Raw genomic sequence first — 24,104 nt, 5'->3', positions numbered from 1 at the left:
GGATTTTCCAGGGTAAACAAGCTGGAAGGAAGCAGAGAGCCCAGAGGGGTCACCCTCATGAAAGTATATGGTCCCACCCCATTCCCAGTTTCAAGCTTCGGTATGCAGCTTGATTCTGGAGGCCTCTCCAGGATGGAGTGTCTGGATTTCTGACACTTGGCTTGCCACACACCCGCAGGCTGCATCTTTGCTGAGAATTAGAATCCCGTGGCCCGGACATAGCAGCCTGTGACATGGAGTGAAAACTCTTGAATTGGTATATTCACGAAACTGAAGCCGAGGGCTCCGTGAATGCTTGTGGAGGGAAAGTCTGGTTGAAGGCCCAAGCCAAACAGCCGCCTCCCGAACATCTCAATACAGACACACCCCTGAAACAACCACATTTTGCTTTATTAGGCGTTCCATGGTAATATAACACAGAGTTCTTAAGGAATAATAAACACGAGACTTGTTTTTTACCATAATTATTTTGCCATTAAGACAGTGGTTACGAAAAAAAAAAAGTACTCTTCTGGCTACACACTTTATCAGCTTTAGAACTGAAAGTTCCTCCACTCATGGGTCACAATCACAATTTCAAGGATTAAAAACCATCTATTCTTAAATCCTACACTGTTTTAGAGCATCAAGTCACTGCAGTTATTCAGTTCTGAGACACTGTCGATTTATTTTAGCATTTACATATGACATTCATTTAACAGACACACAAAGCAAGCCAACAGGTAAACATGCTTACACAGCCTGCAGAAATCTTCAGGTTTTAAATTGTTTTTTAAGAAAACAACCAAAACAACCAAAAATGACCATGACCTGGTACAGGAAAAACAGGAAGACTCAAGTGAATACTAGAGCTGCAAGTGTTTCTTAGAATTGAAACAAAAATTGTTTTTTTCCAACTTGTTCAAATTTCCTCTAAGTGCAGGTGAGAAAAAAAAAAGCAAATATATTAAGTCAACCAATTATTTTTTCAAAAGTGCAATTTACCTCTAAAATAACAAATAAACAACAACAACAAAAAACCCAAAACCCCAACCAGAACCCCAAAGGCAAAATGTGTAGAGAGACAAGGGTGGTGATGGAATGAACTACTTTGTGATGTTTTTACGCTTTACAAAAAGCAGATTTGGTTTTTAGAAAAGCCTGCAAACGCAACATTGCTTGAGAGAACCTGTAAACACATTTGGAATGCAATGCAACACAAGTCAGCAAGGACAGGGGTGGGTCCAAAGGAGCCAGCTAGGGGAAAAGGTGACAGAAAAGGAGAGGGAAAGATGGAGACGGACATCACCTGTGGTCTCTAAGGGGGCCATGTGTTCAATTTGTAAGGTTCCCCCCCCTCACTGTAGTTCTGATGTAACCTATTGTTCATAAAACACATTGCTCTTGTAAAGTAGAATGGACTTTAAGTTTCCCAAGGATTTTTTGAGTTTATAGGGCTTCTTTCTATGTAGTGTGTCTTTTGAAATAATTGGAGAAGAAAAACATCTGGTTTTTCCCCAAAAGTGAAAAGCTTCCATGTGTTCTAGAATCTCAAAAGATACTTAACCAGGAAGCAGCAGGCCCTCGGGTCAGACTCCTATTAGCTTAGCACTTCCGAACTGGTGACTTTGATTGGCTCGCTTGGGTTATTGAGGCTTGGTGTTTAGGTTTGACCGTGACTTTAGCCAGATAGCACTGCACAGAGGAAAATCTCTCTGGTTCTGCAGCCTCAGACCTCTTCAGCTTCTGGGCCCTGTCTGCGGTTCCACGTGTGATACTATGGGTGAGACAGCATGGCCTATTCCTGCACTTGGCCAGGACCCCACACACTAGCACACGTCCTCATGATGGCGGGTGGGTAGCACCAGTCCCACATGGACTAGGATGACACAGCACTCTGCTTGCAATGGCAAACGCTCAAATCCTTTAGGCAGACCCCATGACCACCATGAAATGGTAGACCTGGGAGGTGAAAAGATAACGGGGCAGGGGAGGAAAACACTGTCTCCGAGACGAGGGCTGAAGGAAACACAGAGAGAGAGAGACAGACACGAAAATATTCATGAATTAAAAAGCTAGAGAGAGAAAGAGAGTGCAAGAGCACGCAGAAAAATGGTAAAAGAGAAAAGAATCCTCAAAGGATTTAATCTGCAGCAAAATCTAGGCCAATAAAGCAAGCCTGCCCCTTTATCAACAGCTGACCCTGAAGACTACGGAATGGTGATGTGGGCATTTTGGAGCCTCTCAGGACGGACACGATGAGTTTGCCAACCACCCAGAATCAGCTGGGTGATGACGTAATTGCATCATTAGGATGTCCAGTTCAAACCCCTTGTATTCATATGGAGTTAAATGTTCCAATTTAGTATTAAAAAAAAAAAAAAAAAAAAGACTCTTTCCCACCCCAACCCCTCCCCAGCCCCACAAAGAAAACTTCTTAAAAATTTTAAAAAGAAAAGAAAAAGGCAGCTCTGGGCAATTCACTTTATCTTCCCTCCCCCCATGAAAAGGAAGATGCTAACGGACACTAGGAGGTTGAAGGCGAAGAAGACCCTCGCTGGGGGCTGCTTGTTCGCATGTCTGAGTGTTGGGTGTGGTTCCGTGTATGAGCTTGGTGGGTAGGCTTGGGTGTGATACTCATAGATGTGTAAGGAAGTGGATGAGCAAAATCAGTAACTCCCGGTGAGAGATGGGGTGTGGGGCCCCAAGGGGGACCCCATGAACTGGCTGCTCCACAGTAACTATCACAGGCTCTTAAAAAAAAAAAAAGGGAAGGAAGAAAGAAGTCTCAGAATGTCCTCAGGTGTCCCATCCCCAGTCCCCAGTGGACGGCACAGCCCAGGAGCTCTAGCCCAGGCTGGTGATGTTGGCACGGCCACCGGGGGGCGCCACGATACGCTGGGTGGTGCGGCGGGGAATGTTGTCATCAATTTGAGCACCTGGAGGGAGAGAAGAGAGGAATGGGTTAGGGGCCAGGACAGTCACACAAGGTCCTGCTTGAAGGTGAAATCTCACAGCTCAGGAGGAAAAGTGCTAGTCGCATTCTTTTTTTTGGAGACAGGGTCTAGCTCTGTTTTCTAGACCAGAGTGCAGTGGCACCATCATAGCTCACCACAGCCTCAACCTCCTGGGCTTAAGCCATCCTCCCACTCAGCCCCCTCAAGAAGCTGGGGCCACAGCCACAGGCCCCCACACCTAGCTAATTTTTAAATTTTTTGTAAAGAGGGGTCTTGCTATATTGCTGAAGCTGGTCTCAAACTCCTGGGCTCAGGCAGTCCTCCTACCTCTGCTTCCCAGCATGCTGGTATAACAGGTGTGAGCCACACTGCCCGGCCTCACATTCTTTGTTCTTCTCTTAAAACCCCACTGAAGTTTAGACTACAGTAAGGAGGTGGAGGCTGGGCATGGTGGCTCATGCCTGGAATCCTCCTAACAGCACTCTGGGAGGCTGAAGTGAGAGGATTGCTTGAGTCCAGGAGTTTGAGAACAGTCTGGGCAACACAGTGAGAGCCTATCTCTACAGAAAAATTTTAAAATTAGCCAGGTGTGATGGCACAAGCCAGTAGTACCAGCTACTGGGGAGGCTGAGCTGGGAGGATCACTTGAGCCCAGGAGGTCGAGGCTGCAGTGAGCTGTGATTGCACCACTGCACTCTAGCCTGGGTACTGGGTGACACAGTGAGGTACTAATATCTCTAAAAATAAAAATAAATAAACTTTTTAGAAAGGAGATGAGCCTAAGGTAGCCAAAGAATCAGACACTGTATAAAGGCTGTTGGATCTATTACTGGAGAAAGTAAAACTATATACAAAATATCACTACACCTCAGACTCTGTCCTGTCCCCTGTTCTGATTAGTCAAATTGGCTGTGGCTTTTCTGAGGACACAGCCTTCTTCTGGCATTCTAATCCCCTAACCCTACACATACAATCACAAATAGGAGGAATGATGGCACCTTATACTGGAATAGCCTGGAGAGATCAGATAACACAGACGTGATTATACACATTTTACTTACAACAAACTAAAGTTCGTTATTTTTAAATGTTTTGAAAATTTGTAATCCATATATGGTACATAAAGGTAACTTTTTAAAACCTGTACAACCAGCAAGAAAAAAAATTCTCTCTGGTTTAACAATTTCTTTAATATGCCATAGGAATCTGTAGCCCAGGGAGCAGGAAGAGTGGAATGTTCTAGTCATCGGCCAAATGAAAGATGGGAAGTTTCAAGTAAGGAAACATAAAAATCTGAACTCTTTCCTCTCACCAAGGGGATATCACACATATTACCCAAGCAAATGCAATTAACAGTTCTCCAATGGCCCTGTTCTAAGCATTGTACACATATATTAATCCATTTAACCCTCACAACAACCCCCAGAGGGGAGCAACTACTATTATTGCCATTCTACAGGCGAGGAGACTGAGGCACAGCCAGAGCTGAGCTATGAAGTTAGGCTGTTGAAACTCCAGACTCCACAAGCTAAACTACAATACACTGTAGGAGAGAAGAGAAGTCCTGAAATACCACAATGTCCTTTCTTATAATGGATCTAACAAATCGAACAAATGTCTTCTTAATATATTAGGTAAAACACAGTATGGGCATTGTGTGACACAAACTGATCTCAAGATTCTGAAACCCAACCAGTCATTAACTATGAAAATACATCTCCATGTCGGGCTGGGCTGGGCACAGTGGCTCATGCTTGTAATCCCAGCACTTTGGGAGGCTGAGGCAGGCAGATCACCTGAAGTCAGGAGTTCTACCAGCCTGGCCAACATGGTGATACCCCGTCTCTACTAAAAATACAAAAATTAGCCAGGCATGGTGGTCTACGCCTGTAATTCCAGCTACTTGGGAGGCTGAGGCATGAGAATCACTTGAACCGGGAGGTGGAGGTTGCAGTGAGCCAAGATCGTGCCATTGCACCCCAGTCTGGGTGACAGGGTGAGGCCCTGTCTCAAATAAAAGAAAAAGAAAATACATCTCCAGTGATCTGAGTCCACTGTATTTCCCACTTTGGGGAGAAAGGGAATATCATTCACTTCCATTTCTGTGTCCTTTCCAAATACAATTGTAGCCTCGCCAGCACCAGTGAGCTGGCCCTGCAGAACTGTGCCCTCCCCAAGCCTCAACCCTACCAGACAAACTGAATCCAGACTGGTGCAGGTTCCGGACAGGTGGGGCCTGCTGCTTGGCAGGAGACGTCTTGGCCGAGGAGGCTGGAGTGACTGTCTTGGGTGTCACAGACACCTCACACACGGGTCCGTCATACAGGCCACGAGGGACCCCTCTCAGCTCAGCCAGCTGCAAAACACAAGAGTCCCCCAAGCTTAGGCCACAGTCACAGAGGACACCTCTCTAGAAACCCTCCTGGAGGGAGGATGGGCCTGTGAGATATAGGGATGGAGGGCTCTCCTTACAGACAGGTAGACAGGTGTTGTGTGGGGCCAGCTCCCACAATGCCAGGCCAAAAATCCCCACAAGGTCCAGTAACTGGTTAACTCTACAAAAACTAACACACCTTACCATTTTCCCCCCAAAGGCACTTCAATTTAAACCCTGTGAGAATCCCCTAAACATGCTGTGAGGGGGATCTGGTATCATGTTCAAGATCTGGCCCCAAACTTTCTTTCCAATTGCATTCTCCCTTTAATTCCCTTATAGCTCCATCTCTTTCCTGCTTCACATGCCCTGAATACACTGTGCATTGTCTATACTCATGACTCTCTTATCAAATTCCCTCGTCTCCCTTCTTTGACTTGACAAAACTCCTACTTAACCTTCAAAGCCCAACTCAAAATGTCCTCTCCCCATGACACTCTCCCTGACTACGGCAGTGGCTCCCTCCTCTGGGTCCTCACTCCACACTCCTCATCGTAGCATATACCATGATCTTACTTTGCTAGAGCTGTCTGTGGACATGCCTGACTCCTTCTCCAGTATTTTAAATGCCAGGAATAAAAAATTCAGGCTCCCTCTTATCCCTGGAATCCACTGTATTCATCTTAATATTCTGTCTCAAGGTGCTCAATAAATGTTTGTGGCCTTGAACTTAATTCATGGTTTAACAAAAAATTCATCAGAACAAAACCACTCACCCTGCTTCTTGCCTTGATACGCTTGTAAACAAAATCAGGGAAGGGCTTCCGGGGAATGTAGCGTCCAGAGCCTTCGGTGACATGCAGGGTGCCGTCCTCCAGGACAATCTTCCCCTGGCTGATGACCACCAGCGGGGAGCCGCGGCACTCCATGCCTTCAAAGATGTTGTACTCAAGAGACTGGGAAGAGAGCACAGTAAACTCTAGAACAGGCCACTCTGGCTGGACTCAATCCACCCAGCAGTGGGGCACCCACTGCCCCAACCCCACAAAGACAAAAGAGAGACTCAGAGACGGGGATCCTGTCCCAACTGGGCACCCAAGCAGGGTGTGTCTCCATTTCCCTGTCTAGAATATGAAAGAATTTTCCTACCTCTCCACATTAGAAAGAAAGATAATTAAACAGAGTAATTGTGTGGAAAGGGTGCTTGTTTGTAAATGCTACACAAATATAAAGAAAATGATTCCTCCTATTAACAGGGACTGTGTTCCCACCATCTCCAGCTCCATTCTGATTGAATTCCAAAGGCCTTCTCTGACCAAGTTCTAAATTTAATCTTGAAATGAGCCATCCACAAGTAGGTTTTCCCACTGGCTAGCCTGGTTTTCCAGTCTGTTTGCGGTGTGGTTAAACTGAAGTCCCTAAATGAAAGGACTGTGGTCACTGAAGAGACATGCCTCCGATAAAATGATTGAGGGCTAGTTAATTTCCAGAACAATGTAGCTATGTAGCTATCCTTCTGGTTTCAAGTTTTTCAGGGTAAAACAGAGACACATCTGTGTGCCCTCTTGGAAAATAGGTGGGGTCTCCACATGGCTGTGAATTTCTGGTTGGTAATGAAGCAACAGAAAACAGGAGTCATTGCACCCTGACATCGAAAACTCCATCCTGCAGCTTCGCCTAACCCAGTGCTACTTCCCAGATCCCAAATGCCTCCCGCTTCTTCCTGCCTGTTTGGTTCACGGGGACCAATGGCTGTGGCTGAGTCTGGACTGGAGGATTAATAGGTGGCTCCAACCATAAAGAGCACCCTGGGCTTCTGGGAAAGTTCAGACCAGGTTATCAGCATTCAGGGAGCTGGCCTCTGAACAGAAAGCTGTGCTAGCCCCCTGCAGTTCAAGATGACATTTCTGCTTAGTGCAGCGGCTGGTAACACGGATTCGGCCGGCTCAGCAGCTCACATGGAGCATGGAAATGCACAATGCCCCGCATACAATGTTGGGTGAAAACAACCACCAGAGCTGTTAGGACACTGCTCTGAGTCTCAAAGCAGTCATGCAGAAGCTACCAAAGGAACCGTAGCAGAGAGGCGCCAGCAGGGAGGGAAGAGGACTCTGCACTTGGATTCCCGAGACCCAAGACTTAAAATTGTCTTTCGTCAATTCTAAGACACTCATCCCTGAAGTCAGAATGTGTCTTACAGCAGCCAGAGCCACGCAGGCACTGCCGGCCTAGACTAAAGCCAAGTTCTTCTAGGGGAATATGGGTTTGCTTGTGCCACTGCGTTGGAGGACAACCCCACTGAGGGCATTTTACAGTAAATTCTCAGCTTGACGTTGTTCTGGACCACACAGGCAGCACACATTCAGACCACAAGGCTGGACGAGCACCCACTTTCAGTTCCAATTCTTGGGGCAGACATTTTTCCCTCTTGGCAACCAATGCCAAGGTCGAGTCCTGCGAGATTTCCTGCCACCCTGTCTGCACAGCAGATGCACTCCCCAGAGATGCCGTAATAAGCACATGGTGGTCCTTGGTGGCCCAGTCTCCCATGAGACTCCTTGTCTTGGGTATGTTTTCCTTCATCATGGTACATAACCTAATGGAATATCTTAAAATCGATGGCATCTCAGATACAGTAAAATCCAGAAGTTGTGTGACTCTGGGGAGATCGCTTTAATCCTGCCTCAGCTTCAGTTTCTTCATCTGCCACCCTCCCAAGGCGTATGTGAAGATGACAATACAAAAAGCCTCATCCCTGGTCGTCTCAGAAACAACCTTTGAAAGGGTGTGAGTCATCCTTTAAGGCCTGGATCAAGAGCCATCTCTTCCACATCACTCCACAGCTAACAGTTTATGCCCTGACAACCTCCTCTTGTGCCCTACTGGGTAGAGTATGGGCACAGCCTCGGCCATGGAGACATCTGCCCTAGGTTCACACCCCGGGTATGCCATTCACCAGCTATGTGACTTTGAACGCATCCCTCACACCCCTAAGCCTCCACCTCCTCATCTGTGAGGGGTAAGTAGGGCCCCCTTTGCAGTACTGATGTGAGAATCAAATGAAATAAAAAGAACAAAAGCACCTAGCTCACTACTTGGTTCACAGCAGGTATTTAGAAAATCTTCACTCATTCACTATCTGGCTTTTTACTGCACTTTGCTAACACTTGCCAGCCCTGCAGCATCCAAGATCTCATACAATGCATGTGTTGAGTCTTGTTGCTTATAGATGAGCACCTAGAAGACCTCTGGAGCCATCTCTCATCTTTAAAAGATGGAGGAACCAGCCCCATGACTCTCAGTGACTTAACATTGACAAGTCCAAGGGTCAGATCACAATTCCCAGATACTCAGAGCCTACTCTCCATCAAACCATGATGCAGGGAGGCTTCCTCACTCACCATGCATAGACATTTTTAACCTACCTCCACACAGGCTACCTAAAATTACTCATTGGGCCAGATGCCTGGAAAATCCAAGCAAAGGCTTAGCAACAGGGCTGTCGATAATAGTTAGCTATATGCTCCGAATTAAAGCTAATTAGCCTCATGGTAGGAAACACTGTACTATGCAGGGAAAGTCTCCTAGTTGCATTTCCCCAGAAGATCAATGAACAGACATGTTTAGCGCTGGCTCTTTAAAACAGGTGAGGATGGAAGAGCACCACTTTGAAAGTCAACATTTCTCCCATTGGTCACCTGGAGGTAAAAGCAGGGTAGCTTGGGGTGAAAATGTCTGGAGGGCAGAATCTGTCTTCCCAAATCTTCACTCCTTCCCACTGTCTCTTCTTCTAGGTTAAGAACTCCAAATGCAAGCTCCCCAGCTAGGTCATTTGTGTCTTAACGAGCCCTGTCAGTCATTTATAGCACCTCTGGGGGAAGCAACCTTCCAAGAAAGGGGAAGCATTTTCCCCATCTAAGTCTGACCAAGAGGCTGCATATGCAGTCTGGCAGGGAAGAGTCCTGAACAATTTTGGGTTCTAATTCTGGCTCAACCGCAAAATCGCTATGTAACATTAGACTGGTCACTTAAGCTCTCTAAGCCTCCGTTTATTTATTTTCCCAAATTGGGATAATAATACCAGTCCCTTTATTGAGGTCAAATGAAAGAGTCAGTGAGAATGTGAAGTTACAGGCACACGAATAGGGGGGTTCATGGGGCGGGACCCTAGGACCCCTGACCATAAAATAGCCAGTCAGGACACCCAAGAAATCATGATCTGAGCTGTAAGAGGGTGTGCCCCTAAGGCTGTGCTGCCAGGCTGAGCCAGTGAGTGGTGTGGGAGGGAGAAAGTCAGCTTTAAACACAGACTCGAACAGTCTTCTGAGAAGCACCCACCGTCCTGGTCCTCACAGGTGGCAGCAGAAGCCAGAGCTGAGCCTGAGCTCACTGCAGCCCAAACACCTCTGTGCGTGCAAATGAGAGAGGATTGGGACAGGACAAAGTCCTAGAGCTGTTCTGGAGAAATGCCAGAAACCTGCCCTGAGTTGTCATGACATGTGGGGGAGGTGTCAGTGCTCGCTGGCCTGAGCTGTCTTCGAGATTCAAATGAGTTCCTGACATGAAACGCTTCTGCCTGAGGCCCATTTCTTTTCCAAAGCTCTCCCTCTGTGCATATTCCTTCAGTTTTTCTGCCTATACCATATTGCTTGTGAGGACTCCTCAGTGTCTAACACCTCTGCTTAATGTCTGCTAACCTCACAGAATCACAGGACACTTGGAGACCTCGTCTGAATCCCTCACTCTCAGCTGAGGAGCCTAAGACATTAACATACTTGCCGTGGGTCCTGTTAACAAGAGAGGACATCTCCACAAGCTCTGCAGCCCAGACCCAGAGGGTAGCGATACCCAAAGCTGCAGATCCTCAAACAACAATCAGATGGCTGGGGGGTACTTCTACTAGGGAGAAGTCAGTCAATCAATTCCTCTAAGATAATAAGAACGGCTGTCATCCAGTTTTCCGCATGGACACTGGCCTGAGAAAACAATGGCTTAAGAGGATCAAAGTCCCCAGTGAGCATCTCAGGAGAGGACATCTCACTGTTTCACTGAGGTCCCTTGCACCAAGTACTGCCATGAGAGGTGCCGCACCAAACTATGAAAATGGAGCGGTGCCTGACTTCTAGAAACTTTGCACTTTGACATCACTTTAGAGGCTCTAAAGGTCTACAGATAGAGAGGCTGTGGTATTCCAAAATGATTATGAGAGTAACGGTCTTATTGACCTCACTAAAGAAAAGGAAATAACTATTCCTTTCCCAGCAAACTGCAAATCGTTACATCCTCAGGAAAAGCGCATTCCCATCACAGCCAAGTTCTTTTTAGAAACGCTGGGGCTCTCCGTCCGTCCGTGTCTCTGTGACTGTAATTCGTTTGGATGGGGCCTGCACAGTGAACAGGTCTTACGCTGTTGTGCGTCTTGGCAGAGATGGTTTTAACACTGTCCGGGTCCCAGATGACCAGGTCAGCATCGGATCCCACAGCAATGCGGCCTTTCCGGGGGTAAAGGTTGAAGACTTTGGCTGCATTGGTGCTGGTCACAGCCACAAACTGGTTCTCATCCATCTTCCCAGTGACCTGAGGGAGACAGCACAGGTGTGCACAGGAGGCACACAGCAGACACGAGTTAAAAAGTTACTTTTCAATAACAAACTACTGATACACACAACAGCTTAGATGGATGTCAAGAGCATTGTGCCAAGTGAAACACAAACCATCTCAAAGGTCACACACTGTATGACTCCATTTCCATAATGTTCTCCAAATAACAAAATTGGAGAGATGGAGAACAGATGAGGGACTAGATGAGTTCTTCCAGGGTTAGGGATGGTGGAGGGGAGGAGCAGCAAGAGGTTGGTCTCTGAAATGCTGGACTAGACCTGCATCTTGAGTGTGGTGGTGGTCACATGACTCCACAGGTGGCCACATAGCCTAGAGCTATACCCACACATTGTGACACTGTCAGTGTCTTGGTTTTGATATTGTACTACATTCACATAAGATGTAACCATGAGGGAAACTGGGTGAAGGGTACCCAGGACCTCTTTGTACTATCTTTGCAACTTCTTAATCTATAATTATTTCAAAACAAAAAAAATTTCATTTAATTTGCAGGGGTGGCAATACCTCTTAAGGAAGTATCATTTGGCCCAATTGGCTGTTCTTTTCAACAAAATGCAGCCACAGATCAAGGCTTCCTTTTTTTCTCTCTTTTTTTGAGACAGGATCTTGCTGTCATTGAGGTTAGAATGCAGTAGAGTGATTCCAGCTCACTGCAGCCTCAGCCTCTCAGGCTCAAGCAATCCTCCTGTGTCAGCCTCTCGAGTAGCTGGGAAGACAGGCATGCACTACCGTACCAGGCTAATTTTTCTTTTTTTTAAGAGACAGGATCTCACTATGGTGCCCAGCTGGGCTCGAAGTCCCGGCCTCAAGCAACCCTCCCACCTCGCTCTCCCAAAGTGCTGGGATTTCAGGCATGGGGCACCACGCCTGGCCAGATGCCATCTTCTAGTCTAGCCAACCGAGAAGTCTCAGCCCCGTGTCTGGTTTTAGGTGCCAATCACATTGCCTCAAGTGCTTCCCCTCCCAAACCCACTCTAAATCCAGTAAAAAACTGGGCAAAGGAAATGAACTGGCATTAAGAGGGAGAAAAAAGTACAAATGGCCAATAAGCATAGGAAAAAATTTTCACTCTAATCAGTAACTGAATACATTAAATGTAAAACAATGAGACACAAAATTCACCTATCAAATCGGCAAACAATGGATTTTTGCTGACAACACCCAGCTGGTAGACACTGGGGAGTGACATATATTGGTGGTGGCATATAAAGCAGTACAAACTTTCTGGAAGGAACTTTGACAATATGTATCAAAACTGTTAAAAATATATACGTCCTTTGACCCAGCAATGCCACTTGTAGAAATTTCTCCTACAAACATAATCAAGAATGTGTCTATAAAAATGTCATTACAGTTAAGAAAAAAAAAATCAGAAACAACAGAAATGCTCAACCAAAGACATAAATGTGGCTGGACATGGTGGCTCACACCTGTAATCCCAGTACTTTGGGAGGCCAAGGTGGGTGGATCACCTGAGGTCAGGAGTTTGAGACCAGCCTGGCCAACATGGCGAAACCCCATCTCTACTAAAAATAGCAAAATTAGCCAGGCGTGGTGGCAGGCGCCTGTAATCCCAGCTACTCAGGAGGCTGAAGCAAGAGAATTGCATGAACCCGGGAGGCAGACGTTGCAGTGAGCCAAGGTCGTGCCACTGCACTCCAGCCTGTGGGGAGACAGTGAAACTCTGTCTCTCCCCGCCAAAAAAAAGAATTATAAATGAGTCCTGGCCGGGCATGGTGGCTCATGCCTGTAATCCCAGCACTTTGGGAGGTCAAGGCAGGTGGATTACCTGAGGTCAGGAGTTTGAGACCAGCCTGGCCAACATGGCGAAACCCCATCTCTACTAAAAATACAAAAATCAGCTGGGTGTGGTGGCACACGCATGTAAGGGGGCTGAGGCAGGAGAATCACTTGAACCCGGGAGGTGGAGGTTGCAGTGAGCTGAGATTGCACCACTGCAGAGTGAGACTCCATCTCAAAAAATAAATAAATGAGTCCCAGTTTAGCATTCACATGGAAAAGTCTGTTACTGTAAATCAACTTTTTCAAGTATATTGAAGCAGGTGGAGATATTTCCAAGATAAATTAATTTTTTAAAAAAACAGACTACAAAATAGTATGTATGATGCCAATATTATTGTTATTATTTTTTTTTTTGAGACAGGGTCTCACTATGTCGCCCAGTTTGCAGTGCAGTGGTCCGATCGTGGCTCACTGCAGCCTCAGCCTCCCAAGGCTCAGGTGATCCTCCTGCCTCCACCCACCGAGTAGCTGGGACTACAGGCACACGCCACCATGCCTGGCTAATTTTTGTATTTTTAGTAAAGACAGGGTTTTGCCATGTTGCCCAGACTGGTCTTGAACTCCTGGGCTTAACTGATCCACCCACCTCGGCCTCCTAAAGTGCTGGGATTACAGGTGTGAGCCTGGGAGTGGGCCCAGCTGTATGATGCCAATATTATCTACATACTCACACATATCGCATATACACATGTGCACTTGTGTAGTAGCAAAAAAATGGAAAGACATATGCCAAAATGCTGTCGTTTTATCTGAAACATGGCGACTTTTATTTATTTCCTTATTCCTCTTGGAATAAGGATATGTTCTTCATATAATCTAAAAAATTCACTAAAAACCAGAAAACCTATTCTGTTAATATGTTTTAAAACATTAAAATGAAAAAGCCCAAAGATCCTCTAAGTCAGTGTATGTTCATAGCAGGCCTACTGGAAGCTGGCAGTAGAAGATATGCTAAGTCCAGAGGGCCCTAAAAGACACTTTTAAGGAAATTGAGCCCATTTCCAAGAGTAGAAGAGGATTAACTGAAAAAGTCACCTGGTTGCTAAGGAATTTTGTTCCTGATTGACCTAGAGTCACATCTAAAGCTGTGTAGGTTTTCAGTCTTTACTGCTCCATTGATGATAATGATAAGAAATACATAGGTAGGCCAGGTGTGATGGCTCACATCTGTAATCCCAGCACTTCGGGAGGCTGAGGCATTGCTTAAACCCGGGAACTCGAGACCAGCCTGGGCAACATAGTGAGACCCCCATCTACACACGCACACAAAGAATTAGCCAGGCATGGTGGTGTGTGCCTGTGGTCCTAGCTACTCAGGAGACTGAGGTGGGAGGATAACCTGAGCCCAGGAGTTGGAGGCTGCAGTGAGCTATGATTGGACCACTGTACTCCAGCCTGCGTGACAGAGCAAGACCTTATCTGAAAAAAGTTTTAAAATTGTTTTAAAAAGAAATACATATGTAATATTTAGGAAGAAATCACCTGTTAGAAGAGGTCTTAGATTTCCAACCCTCAGAAATATTGTCATATAAGTACTGGCTTCTAGGATGTCCTCCACTGTCTGTTATTTCAAGGCCTCCATGAGCCCCGTGGCCCCCAGATGAGGAGGACGAGGAAGGCTGAGAGCCACCGAGGAGTGAGGCCATCGCTTCTTACCACAGCCTTGTCCCAGATGACGGACATCCGCTCCTCAGTGCCATTGGTGCCCTCCGGAATCAGGGTGAAGTTGTCCTTTCCTACAGCCTTCTGGGCAGTGTTAAACGTGCAATGGGCACTGCCCGTGACCTGGAGGTCTCCACTGCAAAGAAAACGCATAACGTGGTGCCACAGCTTCATCAGGATGCTGCGCGCCTACACCTATTTGGTGGGCTGTCCCATGAATGGCATCACACCAACCACAGTGGAATCCTTCTGATGCCTCCTCCACCTTCTTGGCTTGACTTTCAAGATGGCCCAGGTTTTTAATCCAGAATCCCCTCCCAAAATGGTGCTAGAATGACAATTCCCTGTACTCATGTAGCCAATCTAGTTTGGTGAACAAAGGTCTCCCAGTTTTATGGCTGCTCTCGGCCACCATGTTGTTTTCACCTAATGGGTTGGTCTGGTCTCAAGAAAGACAGAATGTGAAGTGTGAACAAGTCGCCAGGACTCACCAGGACAGCAAGGAGTTGAGAAAGTCTGGAGTGGTTGGATCAGGGCTCAAAGGTGGGGAGGTGACAAAGGCGGCAGCCTTGGCCCAGTTCTTGCTCCAGTAATGGGAGCCATCCGTTCCCAAGCTGGCGGTGATGGGCTCGCCATACACCACAGTTCCTGACAAACAGAACACACAAGGTTCAGTCCAACACAATGTAGGGGGAAGGGAACCACCCCTGTGAGGAGCCACTGCCTGCCCAGCAGCACCCAGTGCTCTCACTATCCCTTTATGGGAAACACCAGGCTCGTCTCACAGATGAGGAAACTGAGACTTGGGGAAATCCAGTACCTCCATCAGCCTGTCACCCACAAACATGAGCTCCCTAAGATTCCATATTTGGCCCCTGCTCTTCAAAAAATACACCCTCCCTACAGGATCCCAGACATCCTGAAGGCTTCTGTCTCCTACACTGCTGATTTTCAATTCTATTAATCTCCTGCTCAGATGGTGTCCAAACATCCAGTCCCAGGTGCCATCTGGACTGTTCTTTATGCATGGCCTATGGCACCTCAAATTTAACCTTCCTGTTCATTCACACAATCTTTTCACAATTCCTAGCCCCTCACAGTGTCTATCTCTGACTAAAGGTCTGTGGGAGGAAATCACCCATGACATCACCAGGCTGAAGTATTTCAGGGCAAATACATAAATCCCCAGATGTGCTCAAGAGACAGCCTGGATCCCTGAGTCACTGCCTGGAAGAAGCCGTCTGTTACAGCCACCAGCTTCACAGCCGACTCTGTGAGAAACAAACTGGACATTATGCCACTGGGATTTCAGAGTTTCTGGAAGCCTAGTCTAACTCTATTAATGCAATATCCAAGACAAATGTCAACTCCCTGATGCTCAGATCATGTCCTCTTCTCTGTCCATTCAGATGTAAACCAGAAAGTTGAGACTCATGTACATTTACTGAACGCCAATACCTTAGTGCCTTCAATACAATCGTTCCTTAAATCAGGCCCTCATCATCTCTCCCAGCTCATTCCAACAGAGCCTCCCCATTGGACCTTAGATTTATGTTTGCTCTCCCAACCCCGTTCCCTACCTCTCCATTCATTCTGCATGACACTTCCAGAGTCATCTACTAAAATATAATCTTTCCATGCCATTCTCTTGCATAAAATATTCCAAAGGAGCTCTTCTGCATTCAAGGACTTAAAAGAAAATCCTCCTCACCGAAGCCTCAGATGCTCTTCATTACTGGAAGCTGATCTCCTCCTTTAACATTGTCCAAAACACAACTCGGGTATCACACCCTCCATCTGAGAATCCCATCCTCCCCTCCAGTCATTACCCAGTTCTAAATTTTTGACTTTCCACCTGATGGAGACATCTTGAAGATCATTTACCTGCCTGCCCATAGTCGGCACTCCATAAACGTGTGTTAAATTGATTAAATGATCTAATATGTTATTAATTAAAGGCATCTAAGCTGGAATTTGATCCCAGGTCAGCTGAATTAATCTCTCACTGGCTCCCCCCAGCATAGGGCTAACTCCCACCCCACAACAATGCAGCAAAGCTTCTCTACTTCCCCAAACACAGGCCCTCAAGGGCAAACACACCGCAGTCAGGAATGTGTTTTCCTTCCTCTCCACAGCCTTTCTGAAGGCCTTATCACTTGATGATACACCACAACACCCTCCCTGTCGGCCACTCTGAGAGCTGGCTCTGCACAGCTGCCCCCTCCTGCCTCAGGAATTTCACAAAGGACTCGCTGTTCAGCCGGGGAGTGCTGGAGGCCACAGCAGGCAGCTCACTCCAGGTCACCAGCAACCACGCCCCCACCCCCAGCAGGAGGGAGGACTCCAAACCCAGGGAAACCTCCAGAAGGAAGCCCTGAGGAAGAAAAGGGCCAGTGCTAGGTGCTCGGAAGGCCTAGGAGGGTCCCCTTGGCTCCTGGCCTGCTCAAAGCCTCCCATGTAGAAGCTGGTGCAAAGAGCTATCAGGGTGGCTGCACGAACCACTCCGGTTCATCCCAAAGTGGAAAAACAACACATAATAAGAAGGCCTTGGCCGCTGCCAAAGACCTTTATAAAATGCAAATGGCTGGGCAGGACCCAGCAGCAGTCATCAGTTCTCAAAGGATCTCTCTGGCTCCCTGCTTTTGGTTCAAGCATCAAACAGATCTGGTTAAAGCAAAACTCTCCTGACCCAGCCAGGCCTGGAGGTCCCACTGGCCATAGTCCATCTAAGCACAAAGGTGAGAGCTGTGTAAGTCACAAGAAAACAAGGGATGCGCGGCCCTAAAGGCTTCCTGCTTTTGTCCTGCTTCATGAACATGAAGAAGTTCATGAGAGCAGAGGCACTTGGAGATAAAGAATGGCTGGATGGTCTCTGAAAATCCCTAGACACACATAAACATTTTCCTGAGTTTCCTGTAACTTGCCGACGCTCATCCTCTCCCTGTGCCTGCTCCTCAGCCCTGCCTCTGGAAACGAGTACAAGGAGGGGCTGGTTCTTGGAAAGTGGCCTGAATACCATGGGGGTGAATGCTGCTGACCACAGGCTTATCTCTCCCTGCGAAACACGACTCAGCTTGGTGTGGGGAGCTGCTCTATGAGGAGCTGGATTCCCCTTCTCTCTGTGCACAGGAATATGTACCTCACTTCAAGAGAATGAACTTGGCCTTCAGCCTCGAGAAAACCCAAAACAGGGTCTGAGCTTTCAATGCCACTGCTGAGCAGAACCTGCCTCCTTAGACAAAGGCCAAGTGGACTTCTGGGCCAGAGCCAAGCAAAGATAGGGACATGCAGGGACAGGGTTATGGATGCTAGGGGAGGGACAGAGCCATCCTGTGGCTCATTTCTACTTTGCTCTGTTCAAATTCCCTCAGGGATTCAGAGGTCCTTGCTGTCTTTTGGGCTTTCTTTCTTAGCCCAGAATCGGGACAAGAGTTTAGCCATCGTGTACAAGGCCTCTACGTCCATAAGAGTATGATCTATACATGGAGTCTCTGCCTCCCATCCCCGGTTGTCTGGAACCCCCAACCTAGGGCCCCTCTCCTGGGTCTATAAACATTCATAGCAGCGAGCTGTGGATGCACTTCCGGAGCTCAGCTAGGCCATAGACACCCTTGAACTGCACGCCAGAAATAATTACCACTAATAATAATAAACCACGGAACAGGCTTAATTGGCCCTTCTGCACTTCTCTAAACACGCTGCTGATGCTTTCTTGGCACCCGTTAGACCTTCGTGATTTTCTTCTTCAGGGAAAGTCTAAACTGAAGGATGTGACCAAGCCAGCCTCTGGCAGGCTCTCTAGTAAGGCCAAGAACTGCAGGGGATGGGAGCTAGTGCTCATTTGCAACCAGTCTGGGGCCCGTGTGCATTCATGAAGAATAAACGCAAGGCTGGGGTTTAAAACTGCTTGACAGCTCCCAGCTCTGGCGGTCACTTCCCATGGACAAGAAGCAGGAGAACAAATCCAAAGTGGGAACTGTGGAAAACCAGTATCTGTAGCTCAATATGCAGCCACTAAAGCAGAGTGAAAACCAACTGGGATGGACAGACAGACAGGCAGACAGTTACACACGCTCTCATCATTCTCCTTCGCCTTTGCAAGAATTCATGCCAGACCCTAACAAACAGCCTGGGGCCTGTGCTGTCAGGTTTTCGTAGCAAGAGTGGTTCTAGAGGAACATCATCTTAAAAATGAGTTTTCTGAATGGGTTCTGAGGTTTCTGAAATTCGTTCTCAAATCTGATTGGATTTAAAGGCACTAATGAGTCTACTTCCAGTAGTAAAAACAGGAGAGTACAGGGTATGATGGGACAATAGAGATACAGAAAATATTATTAAATACTCACAAAGGCTTCTAAGAGGGAAGGTTCTAGGTGACTGTGTAGCCGATACCTTAAACATTTTTGTCAAATTAACAAGTACAACGAGAGTGGTCGGTTGCTCCTAATTGTACTAAACAAAGTGGGCGGTAAAAAAAGAATGAATTCAGGGATTCAAATTCCCAGCTCAAGCACCACATGAACGAATCACAAGTTTCTGTGTCTGCCCGTATGTCTTACACATGCAGAGCTGAGATGGCTGAAAATCAGAAGTAGGATCTCATCCTGCCAGTGTCTGAATTACAACGCAAACTGAATTCCCAACCTTGCAGAGCATCTGCTGTTAAAGTGAGGGCACAGACTGGGAAGGAATTCTGCCTTTGGACCCCAATGCCAATATCAGCTCTTCCCTGGGTCTCCAGTCTGTGGCCTGATCTACAGATTTCAGACTTGCCATCCCCATAATCGTGTGAGTTGATTCCTTAAACATAATTCTTTAAAATAAATCTTCCCCCTTTCTCTACTGTCCTCTCTCCTCTCTCAGCCCCCTTTTCTGTTCGAGATTGCAACATCAAGCATAAGCTTAACTAAGGACTCATCCCCAAGTGAAGGTGGTCCTCACAGGCCCCATGACCATGTGCTTCTCATAATGCCTGAGTCACTCCTATTGACCCGCAGGACATAAGAGGTCTTATCTCAAATTGAGGTTCCCAGGGTTTAATGTCCTGAATGTTTCTGTACCCGGGTTACGGGGGTGGGGTGAGGAGGAGGAGGATGGAAAAGAATATCCACCAGATGAGGTCATCAGGCACTGCCCACAGACCACCACTCACACATGGAAGGCATCAGCAGTCATGCTGGATTTCACACATGGACAAAATGTGGTCACAGGGAGAGGGAGCCCATTCTAGAGGAGAAATCCCCACAGGGGGCCCTCCATGGAAAGAGAGGTGGCCAGGGGCCTGGAATCATGGTTTCTAATTCCCACAGGCTGCATGATCTAGGGCAAGATTTTCAATTCCTGCATTTCTACTTCTCTTCCATGAGAGCCTATTAAGAACTTAGACCACTAAGTTCTTTTCAAGAGTGAAAATGCCCCCAGGTCGTCTGGTCCTGGCTCTGTGTTCACTGCCTCAGCTGCCAAATTGGGTTGATGACACGCCATCCTGGGGAGTGGCTCAGAGCGGCTGATGGAAGCAGCGTGTCTCTCAGGGAAGGCAGGACACAGTGGTGCTGGCTCAAGCAGGCACGTGAAAACAGTTCTCAGTCGTTTCATCTCATATCCTCACTTCCCTGAACTTCTCTTATCTTAGATTCTGGACCAGCAGGTCTTTGGCTGGGGAGGTTCATGTGGATCACTAAGAGAAGGAGACATTACTCCTCCTCCCAGGGCAGGATTATCATTTTTCAAAGCTCACATTTGTAGAAAAATTTCAAGTCTGCTTATGCAGCCTGACCCCTCTGAGACTCCCTTCTGGGCTCAACTCCTCCTGACTTGTACCCCTTTTGTAGCCCTGACCACCTCCCAACGTGACTTTCCGCTCAACGTCCTACCCCTGCAAGTGGAAGAGCTAACTGTGGTTGGGACAATTCCTTGTTCCTGGAACACAGGGCCTGAAGTATCACATCATGAAAGTTCATTGAATGAATTCAGAATTTCTCCATTCACAGAGGAAGAAATGGAGCATCAGAAAGGGGGCTGTGGCAGTGCTCACACTCGCCTCAGAGGGCCAGAAAAACCCACCTGAAGTGGACTAACAATTCTGAGCAGAAAACCCTTGCCCAGGGTTAGCAGCCATCTGTGCTCTGCTTTCCTCGCAAGCTCAAGGTTAGACCAGACCCTTCATCCTGTAGTCACAATAACTGGTCACGCTTCTCGTCTCCATTTTTACCTGCATATCTCATGTACACATCATCATCACCCTGTGAGATGAGTCATGGTTACTATCCTCCCCGTGCGGATGGCGAAAAGACACGTGGAAATGATAAGGAAGCACCCAGCATCACGTGGCTGGTGTACAGTGAAGTTGGGGTTTGATCCAAGAATGAATACTGAGCCTGGAGAGCAAACAATTAATACTCCCTTACAGAGCTTTCCTTCTTGGTCATTTGGGAATCCTTGTGTGTCCATTACCTATATCTCTGCTGGATGTCAGGCCACCATTTCAATCAGGATTCTTAAGGAACTAAGCCCCAACAGACACAGGTCACAAGCATCACCATATTAAAATAATCTCAAAGCCTGAAGGGAAGTCAGTCAAACATTAACACGGATATTTGTGGCCTGAAGTTAGATGCCTGACAGTCAAGCCCCAATTCCACTATTCATGAACTCTGAGCTTCAGTTTACTCAGCTGCAAAATAAAACAAAATATAAAAATTCCTGCCAGGGCTGCCTCCCAAAGTTGCTAGGAAGTTCCAGCAAGATGGGAAAAAGCCTAAGAGCCTAGGAAGTTAGCTAGGACTTCTCATTCCTGCTCATTAGCACCTGAATGCACTGGAAATTCCTTTCTGGCAGCTCAGGTTTGTCTAAAGCTCAGGCTTTCAGGGATTAATGAGTAAGAGTTTGAATGCAAACCCCATCCTGGGAACCACTGGACTCTCACTCAGAAGGCTCTGGAAGGGAACAAACTAAAGTCCCCTCCCACTGCTCACCCCATAAGACACACAGGGTGTCAAGGTTATAAAGACAACAGGGGTGCCCTGTTGCAGTGGCTCATGCCTGTAATCCCAGTATTTTGGGAGGCCGAGGTGGGTGGATCACCTGAGGTCAGGAGCTCCAGACCAGCCTGGCCAACATGGTGAAACCCCGTTTCTACTAAAAATATAAAAATTAGACAGGTGTGGTAGTGGGGGCCTGTAATCCCAGCTACTAAGGAGGCTGAGGCGGGAGAATCGCTTGATTCCAGGAGGCGGAGATTGCAGTGAGCTGAGATGGCACCACTGCACTCCAGCCTGGGTGAAAGAGACTCCATCTCAAAAGTAAAATTAAAAATTAAAATAAAACAGGGGGTTACCGGGCACTGAGTTGGGGTGCTAGGTCCAAACGGGGCACTGCAACAACACACTGCAGCTCTGCAACTCCACGTGAGAAGAACTGTGAAGGACAGAGAGGAGGAGGCCTGCGGCAGGGACGGCCGACGACTCCACCTCCCCGACTGAAGTCTGGAACAGGCAGGACCCCTCTCTCTTCTCATCTGGACAGGTACGTGTTTGAATATGGAGTCAACTTTAGACAAGGCCTCTATCCAAAATCATGTTGAAATGTTAGCCTAACTCAAGTATCATCATCATCTAGGTAGAGCGCAGTGGTAAAATACAGAAAATAAGCCGTCTCATTCTCTCCCCCTTTCAGACACTATGCCACCCACCCCCACACGACGTGGGGGCAGCGGTGCTGTGGCTGGCCTTCTGCACAGCGGCTGATCCCCACAAATGCACTGCCTTCTTGCAAACGCGTGTCAGGGTGACCCAGGGCCACCGATTCCATCGTCATCCACAATCTCCTAGAAAACAACTCAAAGCTCATTCTCAGTAAGTTACATTATTTTAGGTGAATGCTTTCTTATTTCTAAAAGGCAATTCCTTCAAGGTGCCAGGAGAAGACACAAAGGCGGCAACCATTTGATGTGCAGCCTAAGGACAGAGGCCCCAGGAGCACTCCAAAGAATGAGGGCCAGGAGTCGCTGGGTCCGTCTGGAAGTCATCATCTCTGGGACAAGATGACTCAGTCATCATTGAGTAATTTGTTCCAGGGCTTGCAGCAAGTCACCCGCCAGTGAAAAAACTCCCACAGCCCACCTTGATCCATGTGGATCACATAATACAGAGAAGTAGAAACCAAGCCATAGAGGTCAAATGGCTACCTTTCTAACACGGAAAGAAAGACACACAGAGAGAATGACAGAGGGACTGAGAAAGAGTCAAATGAAAGATAAAATGAAACAGAAATCAGGAAAGGAGGGAAGAGAAGTGAAGACACAGAGATGGAGAGATCCCAACAGGCAAAGGGGAAGAGGGGACATAAAAGGGAGAAAGGAAGGAAGGAAGAAGGGGACCCTTTTATAATGTTTATTTCAGATACACCATCAAAATGAATGACATGCCCTCAGGCTTTCTGTACGAGGAGAGAACTCCTAAGCATAAAAGACGCAGTGTGATTATCGAAATTCATGCAGTCAGCAGCGGGTGACAACAGGGCTGAGATGCATTCATAATGCATGAGGTGCCTCAGGGGGCGTCCTCTGGAGGAAGCACTGGAAGCTGCACTTAATCAGTTCGTTTCCAGGACCCTTCTCAATAGACACCCTAGTAATACCAGAGACCCAGCCTCAGTTCAGAATGCATCAAGAGAGTTTATCACGCACCAAAACATCTGGATGTGATAGTGTCTGGGGCAAAATGCATCCCCACACCCCACAAAGCTGCCTTACATACCCCGGCAGAAACCACTCCCAGCCTTGGAGGGGAGATGCATGATGCGACCAAGGATTGTGGGGTGGATGGAAACTGACGTCATCTGTGTATATGCCTAGTTTATTTCAACCACATCAAAGTAAGTCCAGCTCTTCCACGGGGGCTGGGGGACATGTGCCTGCCCACCCCGCCTTGGCGTGCACACGGCTTTAAATAGATACTAACAAGGCCGCAGCAGTGGAGCAGAGGAGGAAACTGGAGCTCCTGCCTTGCCCGGCTGTAATTAGGTTAATGCCGGAACATGGTGCAAGTGGCCCACTTGGCACGAGGGTCTGGAAAAGGAGCCCTCCCCAGTGAAGAGCCCCCCTCCCCTCCAAACCTGCCTGCCTGCCATCAGCCAGTACGGCCACAGCACTCACCCTTCTTCCGTGCCTGGGCGATGACCTCGGCAGAGCTTTTGCTCATCACCTTGGTGATATACAGGGGGCAGTTGGTCTGGTTGGCGATGGTGATGGCACGATTCACGGCTTCGGCCTCGACCTGCAAAACAGCAGCAGAGCATGAGAACGTGGCTCAGCCCACCTCACGAGCCCCTACCTTTATCCTCCACCCCAGAGAGAGGCTAGGATGAAGGCAAGGCTGCTGAGTCTCCAAGGTCCTACCCCAGGGGACAATTCGGAGAAGTGTGACTTGCCTTGTGTCTCTAACATTGGTTTGGTTGAACTAATTCCCTCCTGTGGCTGGGCACAGTGGCTCATGCCTGTAATCCCAGCACTTTGGGAGGCTGAGGCAGGTGGATTACCTGAGGTCAGGAGTTCAAGACTAGCCTGGCCAACATGGCGAAACCCAGTATCTATTAAAAATACAAAAATTAGCTGGGCGTGGTGGTGCATGCCTGTAATCCCAGCTACTCGGGAGGCCAAGGCAGGAGAATTGCTTGACCTCAGGAGGCAGAGGTTGCAGTGAGCTAAG

At 47.6% G+C, this 24,104-nt stretch overlaps 1 protein-coding gene across 4 annotated transcripts in view; it reads right to left on the bottom strand.

The window, feature by feature from the left end:
• Positions 1-369: 369 nt before the first annotated feature.
• The window catches only part of DPYSL2 (dihydropyrimidinase-like 2), a 160,451-nt gene continuing 136,716 nt past the window's right edge, over positions 370-24,104 (bottom strand). For 3 of the 4 annotated variants that reach the window (XM_011983845.1, XM_011983847.1, XM_011983848.1), the window contains exons 8-14: positions 23,552-23,672; positions 14,889-15,045; positions 14,392-14,533; positions 10,717-10,887; positions 6,087-6,266; positions 5,127-5,292; positions 370-2,918 (exon numbers count right to left, since the gene is read on the bottom strand). In XM_011983845.1, the coding sequence (XP_011839235.1) occupies positions 2,827-2,918; positions 5,127-5,292; positions 6,087-6,266; positions 10,717-10,887; positions 14,392-14,533; positions 14,889-15,045; positions 23,552-23,672 (1,029 nt within the window). In that variant the 3' untranslated portion in view covers positions 370-2,826. Of the gene's footprint in view, positions 2,919-5,126; positions 5,293-6,074; positions 6,267-10,716; positions 10,888-14,391; positions 14,534-14,888; positions 15,046-23,551; positions 23,673-24,104 lie in introns of all 4 variants that reach the window. The other variant, XM_011983846.1, reaches the window with a different exon arrangement.

Source organism: Mandrillus leucophaeus, unplaced genomic scaffold (assembly GCF_000951045.1).
Source record: "Mandrillus leucophaeus isolate KB7577 unplaced genomic scaffold, Mleu.le_1.0 Scaffold256, whole genome shotgun sequence".
In the NCBI taxonomy this organism is placed as follows: Eukaryota; Metazoa; Chordata; class Mammalia; order Primates; family Cercopithecidae; genus Mandrillus; species Mandrillus leucophaeus.
Note: the sequence above shows the minus strand (reverse complement) of the source record. Positions and strands in the feature narration are given on the sequence as shown.